At 40.1% G+C, this 18,610-nt stretch overlaps 1 protein-coding gene across 3 annotated transcripts in view; it reads right to left on the reverse strand.

Moving 5' to 3' along the window:
* The window catches only part of LOC117364668 (protein HIRA), a 111,607-nt gene that overhangs the window by 60,447 nt on the left and 32,550 nt on the right, over positions 1-18,610 (reverse strand). For all 3 annotated transcript variants that reach the window (XR_004540293.1, XM_033954121.1, XM_033954122.1), the window contains exon 10: positions 10,943-11,013. Coding sequence is in view for 2 of the 3 variants with exons in the window: in XM_033954121.1 (XP_033810012.1) it covers positions 10,943-11,013 (71 nt within the window). In the remaining variant the exon portion in view is untranslated. The remainder of the gene's footprint in view (positions 1-10,942; positions 11,014-18,610) is intronic.

The following is an 18,610-nucleotide window of genomic DNA, read 5'->3' on the forward strand; positions in this document are numbered from 1 at the left end:
GTATATTAAGAATCTAACAAACGCTCATCCATTCAGTAACAGCATCTTTTTAAAGATCAGCAAGAAAGAAATAGGATTCTGCCCCAATCTGGTTCTCACCTTACAGAAAATGTTATTCTCTGAAAGTGTCATACTGTCACTTGAAAACCATCCCGGTGACCATAGGTACTTCATGGGCCAATCCATCCCAGTGTCCAGAGAAAGCAGTAAAATGACAAAACAGGTGTAGACTGGAGGGGATCTGAATTTTAAAAAGTATTAGAAGATTCTGATATGGAATATAAAATTTCGGCATATGCGGATGATATTCTACTTTATTTGAGGAATCCAGAGTCTATCTTAACTTGTCTATTGGAATTAATTGGCAAATTTTCAGGTTATAAAATTAACTGGAGTAAGTCTGAACTTATACCTTTAAATGTTTATTGTGTAAAAGGACTATTTGATGCTTTTCCGTTCATATGGAAGGAGGAAGGATTTAAATATCTTGGTATTCAAGTTAAAAATACAATTGAGGATACAGTAAAGGAAAATGAAAAATTTGTATTAAAAAGAGTTACAGAGTTGTGTGAGCAATGGAATCCTTTACATCTTTCTTGGTGGGGGAGAGTTCAAACTATTAAAATGATGATATTGCCTGTAGTTTGCTACCAAATGAGTATGATACCTATTTATTTTCAGGGGTCCTTTTATAAAAAGCTTAATAGTATTCTAACGAAATTTCTTTGGCTTGGTAAAATGCCTAGAATAGCCTTAGTATCTTTGCAAAAATCAATTAAGGAGGGAGGGGTAAATTTTCCAAATTTTTATAGGTACCATCAAGCCTATATTTTACGTCAGGGTATGTATTGGATCCTCCCAGAACTTATAGATAATGCACCAGATTGGTTATACTTGGAATGGCGCCTTATGTTTCCTCTGAATTTAGTTCATATTCCAAATATTAACATGCCTAGAAGATACAGGGAAAATAAGATATTAATGGATACTTGGAAAACGTTGAGGTTTATTAGTAAATTAACACCTATCCCAATTGATAAGTCAACTAATCAATCTTTATGGATAAACTCCAAGATTAAAATTGGCCGAGCTCAAATTTTTTGGAAGAACTGGATTATTGCAGGCATTCGAACTCTAAATGATGTTATTTCGGATGGTAAACTGCTTGAATTTTCACAATTGCAACATAGATTTGGTCTTAGTAAAACACAAAGTTTTAAATGGTTGCAATTGAAGCAGGCCATTCAGGTTGGGTTCCCTGAATGGAAAACTTTGAATGATCAGTATAGTCTGGAGTTCCTATGCTTCCAAGCAGACTTCCTAGGACATCAAGCCGCATTGTGGTATAAATTATTATCTGGATATTTGAATAAGAAACCAAAAAGTGGTCTAAGAGACATTTGGAGCATTGAGATTAAGCACCAAATTACTGCATCTCAATGGCCACTAATTTGGTCTTGGAGAATGAGATGTACAGTGTCAGCATCTATGAGACAAACATTTTTGTTACATAGGGTGTTTTGGACCCCTGTACGTTTGAAAAAATTAGATAGTTCTAAGTCCAATAAATGCTGGCATTGTAATCTGGAACCTGGGACATTAGATCATTTACTTTATTATTGTCCCTATATTAAAATTTTTTGGAATGCTATTTGGCCTCAAATTAATGCATTGTTGGAAAATCATGTAGCACTCTCATATGATACCGTATTATTTGGAATGATGATGAGGAAAAAAAGTCAAATTTCACCAGAGAATAACAAGCTTTTATTAGTCATGACAGGGGTTGCCATTCAGCATGTAACCAACAACTGGAAGAATCATAGTAACCTTAGTTATACATTTTGGTGGAATACAATCTGTCATATATTCAAAATGGAAAGAGCAATAGCAATACAAAGAGGGACATATACTAAATTTATAAAAATATGGGGGCCATTGACAAAATATTGTAGTGAATGATCATCAGTTTTTCTCTTCTTCTTTTCTTTTTCTTCTTTATGGCACATCAGGAAGGGTGGGTAATGGAAATAATATTACAAAATATGTTATAATATGTTATATAATGTGTATATGGTGATTGGAAAGCAGTTGAAGGGTGGGAGGTGGGGGAGGGGGGTAAAAATATTTTTAGAATTTTATGTAGTAGATATAAAAGTGATATTGTGTAATAATTTGTTGTAATTTAATATTTTGTGCACTTGATGTAAAATATGAAAATGAATAAAGAATTTAAAAAAAAGTATTAGAAGAGCCTATTGTATAAACTAATAAATCGGGAACAGGACACCTTAGTGCAAATCCCACTCTGCTTCTAAAACCTAAATTTTGCTCTTGTAGGTCTCCCTTAGCTTGCAAGTTCCTTGGGCATGGATTTACTGTACATCTGTGTATGTGTAAAGTGACTAAGTTTGTTAGGTGCCATCGACTAAGGTTCATATCCTAGAGATATGATGAGTTAAAGATCCAAAAAGAAATTGGTCAAGTGCTAGTCCAATGAGGTACTCCAGCATCATCCACATAGTAGTTGTCAATGTTTCCAGTCACATATTTGCAGGTTGCCCTCTTCGCCTAGTTCCTTTGATCTTCCCAAACATGGATGTCCTTCTCCAGTAAATCTCTCTCTTCTAACAGTGTGACCAAAATAAAGATAGTTGTAACTTTATCATGTGGGCTTCAAGCGATATATCCAGTCTGATCTCTTCCAAAATCGATTTGTTAATTCTCCTGGTGGTCCACGGCATGCACAGAATCCTTCTCCAGCACCAGGTATCAAATGAGTCAATCCTCTTTCTATCTTGTTTCCATAATGTCCAGCCTTCACATCTGTAATTGACCACTGAGAAAATGAGTGCATGGACCAGTCTAATCTTCATTTTAAATGTTATTTCTTTGCCTTTAAATATCTTCATTACAGAGCGACTAATTGCTATTCTGCAGAGTATTTCTTCACTGCTAGTTGCTTCCTTGTTTACCAAAGAGCCCAAAAGATTAAAACTCTTTACAACTTCTATTCTATCACCTTCAAGCTCAAAATCTTCATCATTTTCCATATTCATAATCTTTGTTTTGTTTATATTCAGCTCTAATCCCATGTTATGACTTTCGGCTTTAACTTTTCTCAGCAGATACATGTCTTCTTTACTACCGGCAATGAACGTTGTGTCATCTACATAATGCATGCTCTTCATATTTTGACCATCTACTTTAAAACCAACACTCTCTTCTTCCAAATTTGCTTTTCTGAAAATAGTTTTGCAGTAAAGATTAAATAAATAGGACGACAAGATGCATCCTTGCCTTACACCACGTTTTATTGGGAACCAGTGTTGCCATATTCAGTTTGTACTGTAGCTTTTTGAATTCATAGAGGCTCTTTATCAACTGAATTACAAGGGTTGATTCATAAATCGTGGCAACTATTTTTTTCTCTTGAAAAATGTGCCAACATTGGAAATATATACGTTTGAAAATGTGCAACATGCACTTCTTAATGTTGCTACCAGATGAGAGATGAGTGCAGGAGTCTCTGGTAGGAGAGGAGCAAAAAAACCTGACATTTGAAATAATTGTTTTATTATGGCATACAGTACACAAGTTAACTGTTAACATCTTTCAAAGTAGTCTCCCAGGTTGTCCACGGTCCGTTGCAATCGATAGGGAAGGCAGTGAATACCATCAACCACATTTTTGCTGTGGAGAACTGCTATCCTGTTCGGCTTTAGTTACTTCCATTACACACCGCTGTCACCAAAAGAATGACATTGGAAGTGTGATCAATTCCAGACTGCTGCATTCATCTCTCGTCTGATGACAACATTAAGAAGTACGTGTCTCACACTTTCAAACGTTTTTAGTTTTGTATTAAAGAAATTTGTTTAAGGAATACCACATCCAGTCTGATATACAAGCTCAATGAATTTAACCGCTTGACAATCCTCAAAGCCAGAGTGAGAGGTAAGGACAGTAACCTTTGTTGTATTATTTTCAGCAATATTTTGTCGACGTGTGGAAGTAATGCAATTGTCCTATAATTGTTACAATCTTTTGCATCACCTTTCTTCGGTATAGGTATAAAAAAGTGATCTCCAATTATTAGGAAAGTAGCAGAGCAAAGAAGACAAGCAAAAGCTTTTTAGTGATAGGGAGAAAGCATCACAACAGAATCAAGTGTTTCAACATCAAGTTCAGCAAGATAAGGAACAATATTTGAAGGATCTACAGTATGTCAGAAAACTGAATCAGATCATGTATATGGAAAAACTAGACTGGGCTATCAGGATGTTAAGAGATTGAAGTAGACATTTCAACCTCGATTGGGAATGCTTAAAGACACCAAAGCTGAATGATCCAGAAAGAATTAAAAAGAGATGGAAAGAATACATGGAAAATTTATACAAGGAAAGCAATGTGGGAAACATTGAAGATATCGAAATGGATACAGATACTGAAGAAGAACTAGATATTTTAAAAGAAGAGGCTAAAGTAACAATTGAAGCTTTATCAAACTAGTCACCTGGCACAGATGGTATTCTAACTGAATTAATTAAAGGCTCAGAAGGTGCTATCTTAGCTCTCGCTCGACTGTGTCAACAGATTTGGAAGGAAACATTTGGCCAGCTGACCAAGTTTAGGTTGCCATATAAATGTCAAAATTAAATTAACGGTTTCAAAGACAAGCTGTTGCTCCTCTATGAGAATCAAGAATGACTCGAATTCTCATCGGGGCATACCTGTTATATAACTCTACATCTCTAGTATCATCAAAAATGATTATTTTTTAATAATGGCACTATGAAATTAGTGATACAATCTAATTATTAGTGCAGTATTGTAGTCACAAGAAGGGCTCGGGCCCTTTTCAAAATTACAGCACTGGCTAATGTTCCTAAGTTCCACCAGCTGAAAATGTCTGCTGCTCAAGCCCCCACCAATGCAGTCTGAACAACGAGAAGTTTACTGCATGCTTCAGCTGCCGATGCCGGCACTTCCATGCAACTGACGAGGGCTCCAGAAGCAGACCTCTTCAGCTGGCAGGGCTAGGGCATCCTTGCCAACAAAGGTATGATTTTTTTTCCACTGGTGGGTTGGGACTCAGGAGTGGAGATGAGGAAGAAGACCTGAGAGGAAATCCATGGCCTCAGGAATGGATTACCTAATAAACAAGGTAGGCACATGCTTAGGAAACAGCAAAAAAAGGGGCACCAGTTGTCTGAAACAGATAATGCACAAGAAACATGCAGGAAAGGCACCACCAGCTCTAATCTACCAGAGAATTCATCCCCTTCCTCTCCCGCCTACCATACAGTCTATAATCCACAAGTTGTCTGTATCCCGTCTGTTTAATTACTACGTATTGTACATTAATTGTCTATATTTTGTCATTGTAATTATTATGTATGTTATATTGTAACCTTTTCTGAGCTCTCTGGGGAGGATGGGATATAAAACAAATTAAATAAATAAATAGAATGTATCTGCTAGAAGTAGAAGTGCATGATAGGTCAAGAGAGCACCTCTCACAAGATTGTTTAAACTACGAGACTCCAACCACCTCAACCAATTCATTGACCTGTACGGCCTGAACTCCTATGGCCGTCTCACTTGTAACTGAAACACCTCGTTATCTTGGTAGATCTCTCAGGAGTATTGTTTGTTTCTTAGAAACAGAGAGGTACCATATATACTCAAATATAAATCCATCCAAATAAAGGTTAATTCAAATATAAACCAAGGGTTTATATTCAAGAATCCATAAACCTCTCTCTTCTTTCTCATTACTTCCCTGACATCCACATTCCTGTCTTCCCTGAGGTTTCCTAGCCTGCCAGCCTCATCCTGTCCTTCCAATCAGGCTCTGCACCAGTCCCCCTTGCTGAGACCCGGTGCAGGCCTCTCCCTGAACCTACCTTAAACCTTAGTGGTCCAGTGGTGAGCCAGAACAAGAGCAATCCCTCTTTGTCCTGTCCAGCTCTGCCCACTTTGCACCCCTCCCGGGCCGGCCTTAAGCCCTGGAAGCACAACGGTGAGCTGGCATAGGAGCAATCCCTCCCAAGTTCTGTCCTGGCCAGCTCTGCACCACCCCGCATCCCTCTCATCTCTCAGACACATGAACACTTACCTTTAAAGCCCTGAAGGTCCAGCAGTGAACTGGGACAGGAGCGATCCTCCTACACTTCTGCCCCATGAATACTTGCTATTGAAAATGGCTGCCGCGAGTTCGCCAGTCTCATGAGGTTGACATGGGAACTCATGGCAGCCATTTTCAATAGTGAGTCTACACCAGGCAGGAGCATAGGAGGATCGCTCTTGCCCCATTTCATCGCTAGATCACCAGGGTTTTAAAAGTAGGCATGCATGGGTCTGGGAGATGGGGGCGGCACAAAGCCGGCTGGGACAGGACTTAGGAGGGATCGCTCCTGTCTCGGCTCATCGCTGGGCCACCAGGGCTTAAGGCAAGCCCAGGGGAGGCCTGCAGTGGGTCTGGGAGGGGTCAGAGCCAGAGAGGACCTGAATATAAACTGAGACCCCCATTTTTGGGCCATTGTTTTGGCCCAAAAATCTCAGTTTGTATTCACGTTTATATGGTACTGCACGTGGAGCAAAGAGTTCCTTTTTGTGGAACTCGAAAGTATATTGAATGTTGGAAACTCATAGAGGGGCATAATCAAAACATCCAGACATCCAAAAACTTGCCTAAATTGGCACCTGAATGTCCTAATCACCAGGACATCCAAGTGCTGATAATCAAAACAGTCTTTCAGTACGTCTAGCAAGGTATTCCAGCCTCTCTAATTCAGAGCATGAGACGGGAGTGATGGAGGCGTGTTTTGGGCGGGCTTTGGACAGTCTCAAGGGTGAGTTAGACATGGACGTCTTGCAGCGATAATCAAACATTTTGCAAGACATCCTGGACGGAACTTATATGTTTGGAACTAGACCTGTTTTACAAGGGTGTAAGTGCCACAAAGGTGCCAAAACTGACCAGATGACCACTGCATGCATCAAGGTAAGACACCCCCACACTCCCGCAAAGATCAGAATACAAACATACATACCTGTCTCCAGAAAATCAGCACTTGGTACAGGAAAGCCTAGTAGAGCTGCAAACAGGTGTCTTAAGTAGTCTGGTGGAAAATGTGAGCTCACCAAAGCACCCCAAAATCCTACTCTACTGCCATATAGGTACCACCTGCAGCCATAAGGGCTACTCAGGTTGTAGACAGGTGGGTATAGTGGGTTTTGGGGGGCTCACCATAACCTATACGAGAGTCCTGATGAGATATTTATCTGCCCCCCTTTATGTGAAGATTATAGCAGTGCCCTTTAAGGTGCCCCACTGCTTTATTGCCATGTCTGGGTGGCCAGTTCATTATAGGACTAGCCCCTCCCACATTCAAATGGTCTTGTTCTGGGCGTTTGGAACTTAAAACTAAATTTTTGTCAAAAATGTGGTATAAAGATAGAGGTCCTGGCAGTCCCAATGGCCTGGATGTCCAGATAGAGGATTTTTTAAAAGTAATTATTTCTAGACGTATGGTGGTTTGCCTTTTGAAAATAGCCATTTTCTTACTGCCAACTTTTGACATCTAGAGCCATACGTCCAAATTGGACTCAGAAGTATGTTTTGAAAATGCCCCTCATAGTGATGTATTGTATTACATCAGTTTCCATATGTTGCCAAAAGTCGGATCCGGAGTTCAGTCTTTCAGCAGTGATTGTGAAGGCAGATGAAGTGCACTAGTATCCCTACTGTTACTAGTCTCTATTAAATGCTCATTTATTATAGTTTTGTTCCGGAACTTAACTGTAATGAAATGACAAAAAAGAAGATAAAAGGTGTTTTTTTAAAAAAATTGTAACGTATAGTTTTCCCAGAAAATAAATAATATTTATTTTAAAAATGTATAACCTGCTAAATCCACCAGTTCTGCGCAAGGTACAGAAAAACACACAATAAAACCACATAACTGACACAAAAAAGATAAATTTAAATCATAAAATCCACTAACAAATACATTCAAAGAGGACTATCTTCAAATATTTTCTAAACTGCAAAACCACAGGCAGGGTTCTAACTTCTACCAGCAGGGCATTTCACAAGCAAGCACCCTGAATAGAGAACACTGAGCGCCAATTAGTCAAAAGTTTTACAGATTTAAGTGATTTTACTTTTATCGACAACTTGCCCTCAGGCCCCAAGAACGGTAGAGTTTAAACCAAGTAGCCAACACAAGAGGATTGTTGTTATTCAACACCTTATAAAGAAAACAAAAGGACCTTGGTCTATTTGCGCTTATATTGGCAACCATTGCAAGTCCAAAGGATATGTTTAATATGCTCAAACTTAGGCACCTTAGCAATGAACCCTGCAACAGCATTCTGTGTTAACTGCAAATTCTGCCTTTTACATTTTGGCAAACCAAGAATTGCAGTAATCCAAAATCAGCGGTAGTATCACAACCACCACAGAACACAAATTATACACAGACAAAATCTTTTAGCCTCCTCAAAATTATCAAGTGGAAGAAGGCTTTAAATATCACTGCTTTTATCTGCGGTTCAAAAGATAATGTAGAGTCAAGAAATATTTCCAAATACATGTAATGATCAAGTATGGGAATTTGAACATTACAAAAGGAAACCTCAGACAGAAATTCTGCTAATTCTTCGCTATATCCTAGGTACAAAATCTGTGTCTTGCTAATATTAGCTTTAAATGATTAGCAAATATCCAATCACTAAACTGCCTGTAAGCAGACTGTCAAATGAGCAAAAGTCTCTGAAGTTGATTTTCCAATTGGAATTGCAAAGCCAATAGCCGACACCCAATTGAGAAAGAGCCATACAGAGAGGTTGCAAATAAATGTTAAGGCAGCAGATAATGCTAATCCTTGAGACACGCCTCCAACAACTGGGCACCACTCAGAACATTCATTTGACAGCTGAATTTGAAAATTCTTATCCAATAGAAAAGAATTGAACCAGTCCCACACCAATACCCAAAGACTATAACCTAAGTTGCAAAATCTGATGACTGAAGGTATCAAATGCCACAAAAATATCTAGGAAAATCATCAAAAATGATTCCCCATGATTCCTGTTCTTATAGATTCAAGATTAGATAACAACAACTTAGTTGAATGCTTAGGATGAAATCCAAACTAACAGTCATCTAAAACCTTCTATTATTCCAAAAAGTCTTGAAGCTGGAACAGGACTCTTTTTCTAAGATTTTCATAAGAACCCCCTAAAGAAGAAATGGGGCAATAATTGGAAATCATGTTAGCATTCTATCAACTCTTTAGTAAGGGACAAATTACAGCTCTCTTTGATCTAGTGGGGACACAACCCTCTTGTAAAGAGTTGGACTCAATAGTCGACAATGATGGTAACAATGCTGCCTTCAAAGATAATATATCCCAATAGAACAAGAGTCAAGTGAACAAGAAGACTTATTTAAACCTTGAACGATTGTTTCAAGCTGCTTCAAAGAAACTGCCTGAAACTGAATCCAGTATTCAGCAACAGGCAGACACTATAGAAAAGTGCTACATCATGAAATTCTGCTAAGATGTTCTGAATTTTTACAGAAAAAGATGACATAAAAGCCTAACTAGAAAAAAGTAGTCCTTCTGTATTGGGGTCACTACTCCCCTGATTTCCCTATCAAAATATTCCTTTTTAAAATCCAATGTAGCACTTTTGTATATGTCCAATTGATCTTATGTTTGCATTGTAAACGCATCAGGACATTTACACCATGAGTGATCTTTGTACTGCAGTTCCTGTTTTAAAACTCTAAGTTGACTGGAAAAACAGGGAGCAGCATGACTTTTCCTCAAATTAACCATTTTCAGGGGTGCCAAAGAGTCAAGACAGGTTGACAAACCTCAACTGCATTTGTAAGTTTCATAGTGCTCAATCTTTCAGCTGTGGCAACCAAATCTGTTTCAATTTCTCTGAATCAAACTCATCCCTTGTCAGAAAATTGGCAGCTTCACAAGTATGTAATTTACGTCTACTCAGTGGCAGAATTAACTTAACCCCCCCCCCCTTTTTAATCAAGCTGCACTAGCATGGGCTGGTGAGGTAAGTGCTCTGATGCTCATAGGAATTCTATGAGCGTCAGAGCATTTACCACGCCGGCCTACGCAAACCTCTAGCACAGCTTGATAAAAGGGGACTTTAATCAGTCAGTGATCCATGGGATGGTTTGATTTTAATAGATGAATCAACAGTATTTGCAATCATAAAATCCCAAAAAAATACAGCACTAATATATGCCCTGCCCTGATGTGTGGAATCAGATATAATCTAAGATCAACCTAATCCTTTTAAAACAGTCAAAAAAGTGGCCACTTCAAGATCATAAGCAGCCAAATCTGCACGAATGTTAGTCACCTAACAAAACAGAGTTAATCTTATTAGCCAACAGGAAATCCACAAAACTCGAATAATTTGAACATAGAGCTCCTGGTGGACAATGTCACCAAAATATTAAACTGTTTTGAACAAGAAACAGAAAGTCAAAGCTATTGACACATTCAAGGTCCGTAACCAAAAAAGCTAAACTAATTCTGGCTAAAATTAAAGGAACCCCTCCCTTCTTACTTAATCGAGGATGCGAGAAAGCCATATAATCCTGAATCCTGAATTGATTTAACACACCATCAGACTCAAGTAACCAAGTACTTGTAATATTTATTTCATGATTAATTATCTTTTACTCCCCAAATATTTTGAGATCAAAATCCGGTCTGGGGTGGGGAGGGCACCAGATGTTTTCACTGCTTAAGGTACCAGGAGGTCTTAATCTGGCTCTGTGTAGCCCCCTCAGTCCACACCTAGCCCCCTCCCCACCCCAAAATGGGCTTCTGACCTCAAGCTTGCAATAGTGCCTTCCCCTATAATGTTTATGCTTCTAAAAAAATCCTCTTACCATGAGATGTCCATGATGGATTTGTCAAACAATTCATGGATAACAACGAGGGGCCTTTTTAAGCATGTTAGCTGGAAAGGAAATTTATAACAATGAAATGGTCAAACAAACTATTCAACATCTACATATCCCTACCTTCTGGAAACCAGATGCAAGGGAAATATCCCTGTCCAGTACTGAGAAAATTATAATTTGAACAAGCCCAATCATACAGTGATGTGAAAAAGTATTTGCCCCTTCCTTTTTTTAAAATTAGAATTTCTTATGTTACAAACAACATTCAAAGTAATCGCAGGAAAACTTACAGAAATCAAGACTATTAAATTTCCACATTAAGCATTCTAGCCCACATTATGGAGAACCGATCAAATGAGAAAATATCCAAGAAAATATTTTTGAAAATTAAAAATTTACATTTCCAGAAAAACAGCAGGCAAGTTTTTTTCCTTTACCCCAAACGCCCATTATATAAATATTATCATACTTTATTGTAAAGAAAATTCCAAAAATATATAAGAATTATTCCCAATTGTCACCAGACATTTACAAGACAATTTTAAAAAGAAAGTGCCTCCCACCTTCAAAACCCTAGGCTTCAATTGTAGGAAGGCCTTGTGTCATAATTGAGTAGGTTTGGAAACATCTGGGAATATAGATCTAGTCTACCCACAGAAAGGTATCACCTTCTTAGAGAGAAAAGTCTTCAAAAGTAACATCTTTTTTTCAGAAGAAATTAAAGAGACAAGCAGTATCGCTATCTTCACAATATTATCCTGTGAAAATTCCAAAAAATTAGACAAATCCAAACTATCTGGTGAACTTATACATCAACTTTACCTTTTTGTAATCTCGTTTTCCTAGAAATGTAATGCACTCAACTCCCATCTCTTCAAAATTTAAAAGCAATTATCTATTTAAAATATTTTTAAGCAATTCAAGAGGAGAAAGAAAGCAAATAATGGGAAAAATCAAGAATCTTAAATTAGAGGTTCTGGCCTTGTTTTCCTGAGTCTCCAATTGCAAATTGATCTTCAGGCAATCTTTTGTAGCTGCTGCCAGAACAGACTAATATTGGAGAGCATAGTTACCAATTTTTTCTACTTCTTCTCTCCCACCCCAAAACTGAGCTATTTTTAAATCCTGATCTTTAAATTTTACCACTGTCTCTTCAGTAAATTTACTAAATTTATCAAGATTTTATTGGTTTTATCCGTCTTGTACACTAAATCAAAAACATCCTTAAGAGATATGGCTTGTTGTTCCCCTGATATTGATGTATTTCCAGGTAAATTATATACTGAAAACAATACTTGCATTAAAGAATGCTAGTGTAGAAGAACTGTAGTTGAGATAGACACTAAAGAATGACACGGGATGATTTCCCGCAGGTATCCATGGGGACAAGAACGCTGATGAATTCTGTCACCGTGTCATTCTCTACTGTGTGTACCTGAACTTGAGATGGTCCTTCTCCAACTTTAAAATCCTTCTCAGATTCAAAGGAAATTACAGGTACTTCTGAAACCATCTTCTCAGCAGTTTCCAGACCCTCCGCTATTAAAACAGGCTAAAGAGGTAGAGTAGGACCTCCAGGGAAAAGAGAGACTTCCATTGGTGTCCGAGCTGAAACCACTCCCAAAGAAGGAGTCACAACTGATTTGAGATGAAAATCCATAGGCCCCTTAACAACAATCGAGGCCATCACCATTTTCGGGCCTCCCTTTCTTTTTCCCATTTTGCCAAGGAAAGTTCCTTTGCTCCTCACTCTGCCGGTGCTCTGAAGGGGCTCCAAAGGGGTGAGACATGCAACCACAGCAGGGATGTTCTGTTTTAGTTGTTGAAGGATGGCTTCAGCTGAAGTCCCAATAAGGAGGCCTGTAGCTGAGAACAGAGCTCACTCAGACAGCCTCCAGTATTTGCCCCTTCCTGATTTACCCTGATATTGAATATCCACATGATGAATAGTTTATGATCTTAAAAGAAAATGTATTATGGCCCCAATGTTCAAACTTACTGTTAAAATCCTGTGGGTAGTTGTACTGCTAGTAAATTTTCTGCTTTCAAAAAGATGAGGGATGCTGCAAAAACTTTAAATGCAAATGAGCTCTGCAGAGGTCCACGTAAATTCCATCAGATCAGTTGTTGGAAAAAGCAACTGGCACAAGCAGAATAGTCCACAGAAAGAGGCATAAATGTGCACGTGCACGTGCACCAGGAAATGCTACTTCATAGGCATGCATGAGCAAATAGGCATGCCTTATTGTGGTGCATCATGGGCGCATGTCATAAGCATTTGTCATAGCCACAGGTGGAGGAGAAGTGTGGAGAACTACTACCAAACCATGCAAATGCTTTTTTCTACACTGCTTCTGAAGGACATATATGCTGTCCCTCTATTTTTTTTTTTTTAACTTCCACCTGTCATGTAATCAACAGCCCCAAACTTGCTAGCATATCCTTTTAACGAATGTGCATGAGATGTGCTTTTAATACACATGTATATGGTGGGGGATAACGGATTGAGTTGCATTTGGTATTGTAAAACTGCTGATGATTGCTTTCATAGCTTTGCATTGATGATCTTCAATATATGAACCAATTGTGTATTGTTCGTTTCATTTTTTTCTGATTCTATTTCAATTATCATTAATAAAAATGTTTGAAAACACACATATATGGCACCCTTCCCCCATCAAGTATAATAAATGTATCTTCATCTCATGCAATCAGAAGCCCAGCCCTGCCATTATGTACTCTATGGAGAGGCACTGTGGTATTTGATCCAAGCTTGAGAAAATTTGTCAAAACGTGCTTTAAGATCACAATCGGCAATGAGATTGACTCTGGAAAATACTTACAATGTACACTCTAGAAAAACATGGATGGCAGCAATTTCTGTGGCAGATCCAAGGTTATGGAATGCAATGCATGGTTCATTAAGATTATGTGCAGACTTTTAAATCCTTCAAAAAAATCTTTAAAGATCCATCTATTTGTAAGAGCTTTGTTATAGATGAAGAGAGGATAATATCTTTTCCCATGAAGACTGGATTTGAAATAGCAGTTTGATGTGTTATAATGTCTTGTGTGTTTGTTCGATTTGCTGAATAGTAAATCTTATAAATTAGTTGTTTTTACTTTTTATGAATGTGGAGATTGTAACCCGCTTAGTATATAAAATAAATAAGTAAATAATCCAGTAGTCTGACTGACAGTGAAATCTTAGCTATGGAGCTGACCATTAAGCTTGAGTCAGAAAGCAGGTGCATCAAATAAATTGCTGGGGGGAGGGGTTAGCATATCATCCCTATCTACTGGAAAAGATATTATCAAGGTAAGAACCTAATCTCTTTTCCAGGCTCATCTATCCCACCCAAATTTTAGGGTGGGATAGATGAGCCTGCTCATAGAACTGAGGACCTGAAAGCGGCATCCTCCTGTGCTGCTATGTCTACCCTGTAGAATTTGTGAAGGTATTATCTACAAATCTCCTTGGGTGGAATTGCCTGATTTTCCGCCAAGAGGAGGCCAACAAGACAAGCAATAGTTTGCCACGACCAATGTCCTCTCTGATATGCAGAGGATATAGCTCTATGAATCCATCTAGAAATGGTGGCCTTGTAAGTGGGTCTGCCTCATCTTGCCTGATTGGTTAACACAAAAAGATGATCCAAGAAATGAAACTCATTAGTCAGCTCCAGGTAGAGCAAGAGAACTCTCCGGATGTTCAAAACTGTCAAGGCTTTGTCTTTTTTCTTGGACCCTGTGGGATGAAATGCTGGCAGTCTAACCCTCTTGGTTGACATGAAACACCGTGATGACTTTCGGTAAAGATTTGAAGGTGGGAACCGTAAGCAAAGTCACTCCCGCTTCCGTGATCCTATTGACCGGCTCTCTGCACAACAGTGCCTACAATTCTGAGACTCTTCTGGCAGATATAATTGCTACCAAGAAACTGCTTTGACCGATAGATCCATGAGAGAGGCTTCCTGTAAGGGCTCATACAGAGCCCTGCTGAGTACTTCTAAACTATATTAAGATTCTACAATGGAAACGGATCTCGAATCAGTGGTCTTAGTCTCAAGCAACCTTTCAAGACTATGTCCAGATGGACTGCTAGTAAAGCTCTCTTCTCTCAGCCCAGGAAGCATGAGAGCCTTGCTACTTGAACTTTAAGGGACTCCAACTGACAATCCCTCATCAAGACCCTCTTGGAAGAACACCAGTACAGACGCGATTGGGGCTTTGCCTGGCTCTAACTTTTCTCTGCTGCACCAGCACTGAAATGTCTCTCACACCTCAGCATATGCTAAAAACACCATTGGCTTTTTGGCTCTAAGGAGAGTAGCTATGACTACTTCTGAATATCCTTTCTAGACTAGTGCTGTGTGCTCAAGAGCCATGCCATAAGACCAAAGTGTCCCAGATCTTCTAGAGCAACTGGCCCCTGTGAGAGTACAACTGAGACTTTGCTCCTTCTGCAGGTGTACAAGATCGGTGCATCATAGGCACCAGGACCAATCTGGTGCTACTAGAACTGCCACTCCCAGATGATTTGCTATTTGGCGAAACTCCTGGCCTATCATGGGCCAGGGTGGGAACACGTACAGTAACCCGGTCTCTGGTCATGGTTGAACTAGGGTGTTTAGCCCTGCACTTCCAGGTTTGTATTTTTGGCTGAAGAACCGAGTAGCCTTTTGGTTCTTTGCAGTCGACATGAAATCGAACGTTGGATGACTCCAATGTCTCACAATGGCTTGGAACGTGTCTAATGTCTGCTCTTGCTATTACATGTGCATCTGCAATTGCTGTAGCCGGAGTGCAGTTATGGAATCATTTACCAGGTTTGTTCCCCAATGTAGTACTAGATGGAAGTCTAAAAGAATGTTGAAAACTCAACTCTTTGCAAGGGCATTTATTTTGCCTATTTAGCACATTATAAGATTTGGGTCAGGATTTTGATGGTACTGCAATGACAAGTTTTCTGACTGTTGGTTTGTAAGGTCTGATTTTTTTGTTTTTATATGTCTATTTTTATTACGTATGGTGCTTTGTGAACTGCCTAGGTTTTTAGGTGGTGTATAAATTGTTTAAATAAATATATAAATAAATAAATTCTCCATCCTGGCCACATGCGACCCAGGAATTGCCTGCAGGTAAGTTTCTGTGCAACAGAATAAAGCTTTCATCTCCTGCTGGAGCAGAGCGCTCTTGGTGCTTCCCTGCCTGTTGACATAGGCCACTGCAGTGGCATTGTTGGAGAAGACTCTGACAACTTTGCCCTTCAGCAAAGACTGCAGTTGTTGCAGAGCTAGACAAACGGCTCACAGTTCCAGCCTGTTGATAAACCTTTTCCAATGAGACGGAGTCCATTGTCCTTGAACTGGATGACCATTGCGATGAGCCTCCCAGCCGAACAAGCTGGCATCCATCATTAGGATGAACCAGGAATTGATCTGGAGCCATTTTCCCTTTGCTAGGGGCTGTGGGCGTAGCCACCAGCTCATACTGCTTCGGGCTGCCGCTGTCCAAGGGAGCGGAACTTGCAGGGAGTCTCTCTGAGGCAACCAGTGAGACAACAATGCGACCTGCAGGAGACGCATATGTGCCTTCACTCAGGGCACCACCTCTATTGTGGCTGCCATCAGCCCAAGGACCTGAAGGTGATACCACACACTAGGCACTGGCTTGGTCAATAGGTCTGTAATTTGACCAAAGCTTTTGTTTGCAAGCTTCTGGAAGAAAGGCTCAGCCTTCTGCCGTGTTGAATAAGATCCCCAGATATTCCAGGGACTGTACCGGAACTAGGAGCTCTCTCGAAAGTTCATAATTCAGCCCAGACTCTGCAACGTCTCCATAACTGCTGCTACTGCTTTTTCACCTTCTGCTCAGGATGGTGCTCTGATGAACCAATCATCTAAGTACGGATGCACTTGCCAATCCACTCTGCGGAGATGAGTGGCCACTACCACAACTTTGATGAAAGTTTGGGGCGCTACTACCATCCCAAGTGGAAGTGCTGATAATTGATAGTGATTCTCCAAAACATGGAATCTCAGGAACTTTCTGTGTTCCAGGAAGACTGAAATGTGAAGGTAAGCTTCTGTCAAATCCAAGGTGGCCAGAAATTCTCCTGGCTCTACTGCTGTGATGATGGACCAAACAGTTTCCATTCAGAACTGAGGAACTCTCAGGGCCGTGTTGACATGTTTGAGATCCAGGATTGATCTCCACTCCTCTGAGCCTTTCTTGTGCATGACAAAGTATATCGAGTATCTGCCAGAGCCCAAGTCTTCTAAAGGAATCAGTTCTATGGACTGAATATCTAACAACCTTCTTAACATTGCCCACTTTTTCTGCCTTCTCTGGCCGGCCTACTGGCGAATCCATGAACCAGTCAGAGAGAGAGTGTGTGAACTCCATTTTGTAATCCTCTCTGATAATCTTCAGGACCCAGCAGTCAGTTATTATTTGTTCCCAGGCCTCCACATAGTCTGAGAGCCAACCTCCAATCTTCACAGGAGCAGCTTGAGGGCTGGTGTCATTGTGGCTTTTTGGCTGGCACAACAGAGAGGAAACTGGAACCTTAGTTCCTCTGAATCCTGGAGAATTGCTGTCTGATACTTTGATAGGCTCTCTGGTTAGAGGCTCCTGTAGAGTATTGGCAAGAGTGCCATGACCCATGAAAAAGACCCCTGGCTCTGGTCTCTGGCCGTTCAGAGTCTGCTTTCTGGTATAGTTCCTAAATGGCGATCTTGTACACTTGCCATCATCTAGGCCCTTCCTAAACAGCATTTATCTCCTTGAACGGGAGCCTGCTCAGAGTTGCTTTAGAGGTCAAATCACCTGCCCATTATCTGATCCAAAGCATACAATGGCAGAGATTGAATTTGCGGAGACTTTCCCCACAACTTTGATTACATCATAGAGTGTATCTGCAACGTAGTCTACTCTAGCTAACACAAGCTGTGGCAGAGGTGCAGCCTCCACCAGGTTCAGATTTCGTAGCCTGGAATGACAGGCGCATACCACAAAAAAGGCTGCAGCAGCAGCCTTAATCCCCAAGGCTAGAACCTCAAACTGCCTCCTGAGGACTATATCTACTTTGTGGTACTGCGGATCCTTTAAAACTATGCCTCCCTTACTTGGCAGGGAAGTGCATTTGGCTACCTGGGCTACCAGGTAATCTACCTTTGGAATTTGTTGGAACTCTTGATCCAAAGCTTAGTCATGGTTTTAGCCACCTCAGGGAGCCTTCAGTGATCTCCCAGACCTCTATGACTAGGATCCTCATGCCCGGGTGCCATGGAAAAGATGTGGGTTGAGCCCGGACCCTGATCAGAAGACAACACTGGGAGGACGGGGTTTATCGATGAGACATTTTGCCTTTCTCTGGCTCTAGAAGACTACAGAGGGGCTAAGCCCAAAGCTCCCACCCCAACATCCCATGCTGCACAGCACGTGGTGCATGGGTACTCTTCAGTCGCCCATCCAGTGCAAATAAGGCATGAAATAGGGGAGTCTGAGGACTCCATACCTGTCAGTTTTGAGGCAAAACAAGTTGTTTAGGAAAATTTGGAGAACTTAGGGGGAAAATAAATAAATAAAATTGGGAAATCTAAGATGGCCACTCTGGCAGCATTTTGACACCAAAAAACAGCTTCCAAA

This window comes from Geotrypetes seraphini, chromosome 8, assembly GCF_902459505.1.
Source record: "Geotrypetes seraphini chromosome 8, aGeoSer1.1, whole genome shotgun sequence".
NCBI classification, from domain to species: domain Eukaryota; kingdom Metazoa; phylum Chordata; class Amphibia; order Gymnophiona; family Dermophiidae; genus Geotrypetes; species Geotrypetes seraphini.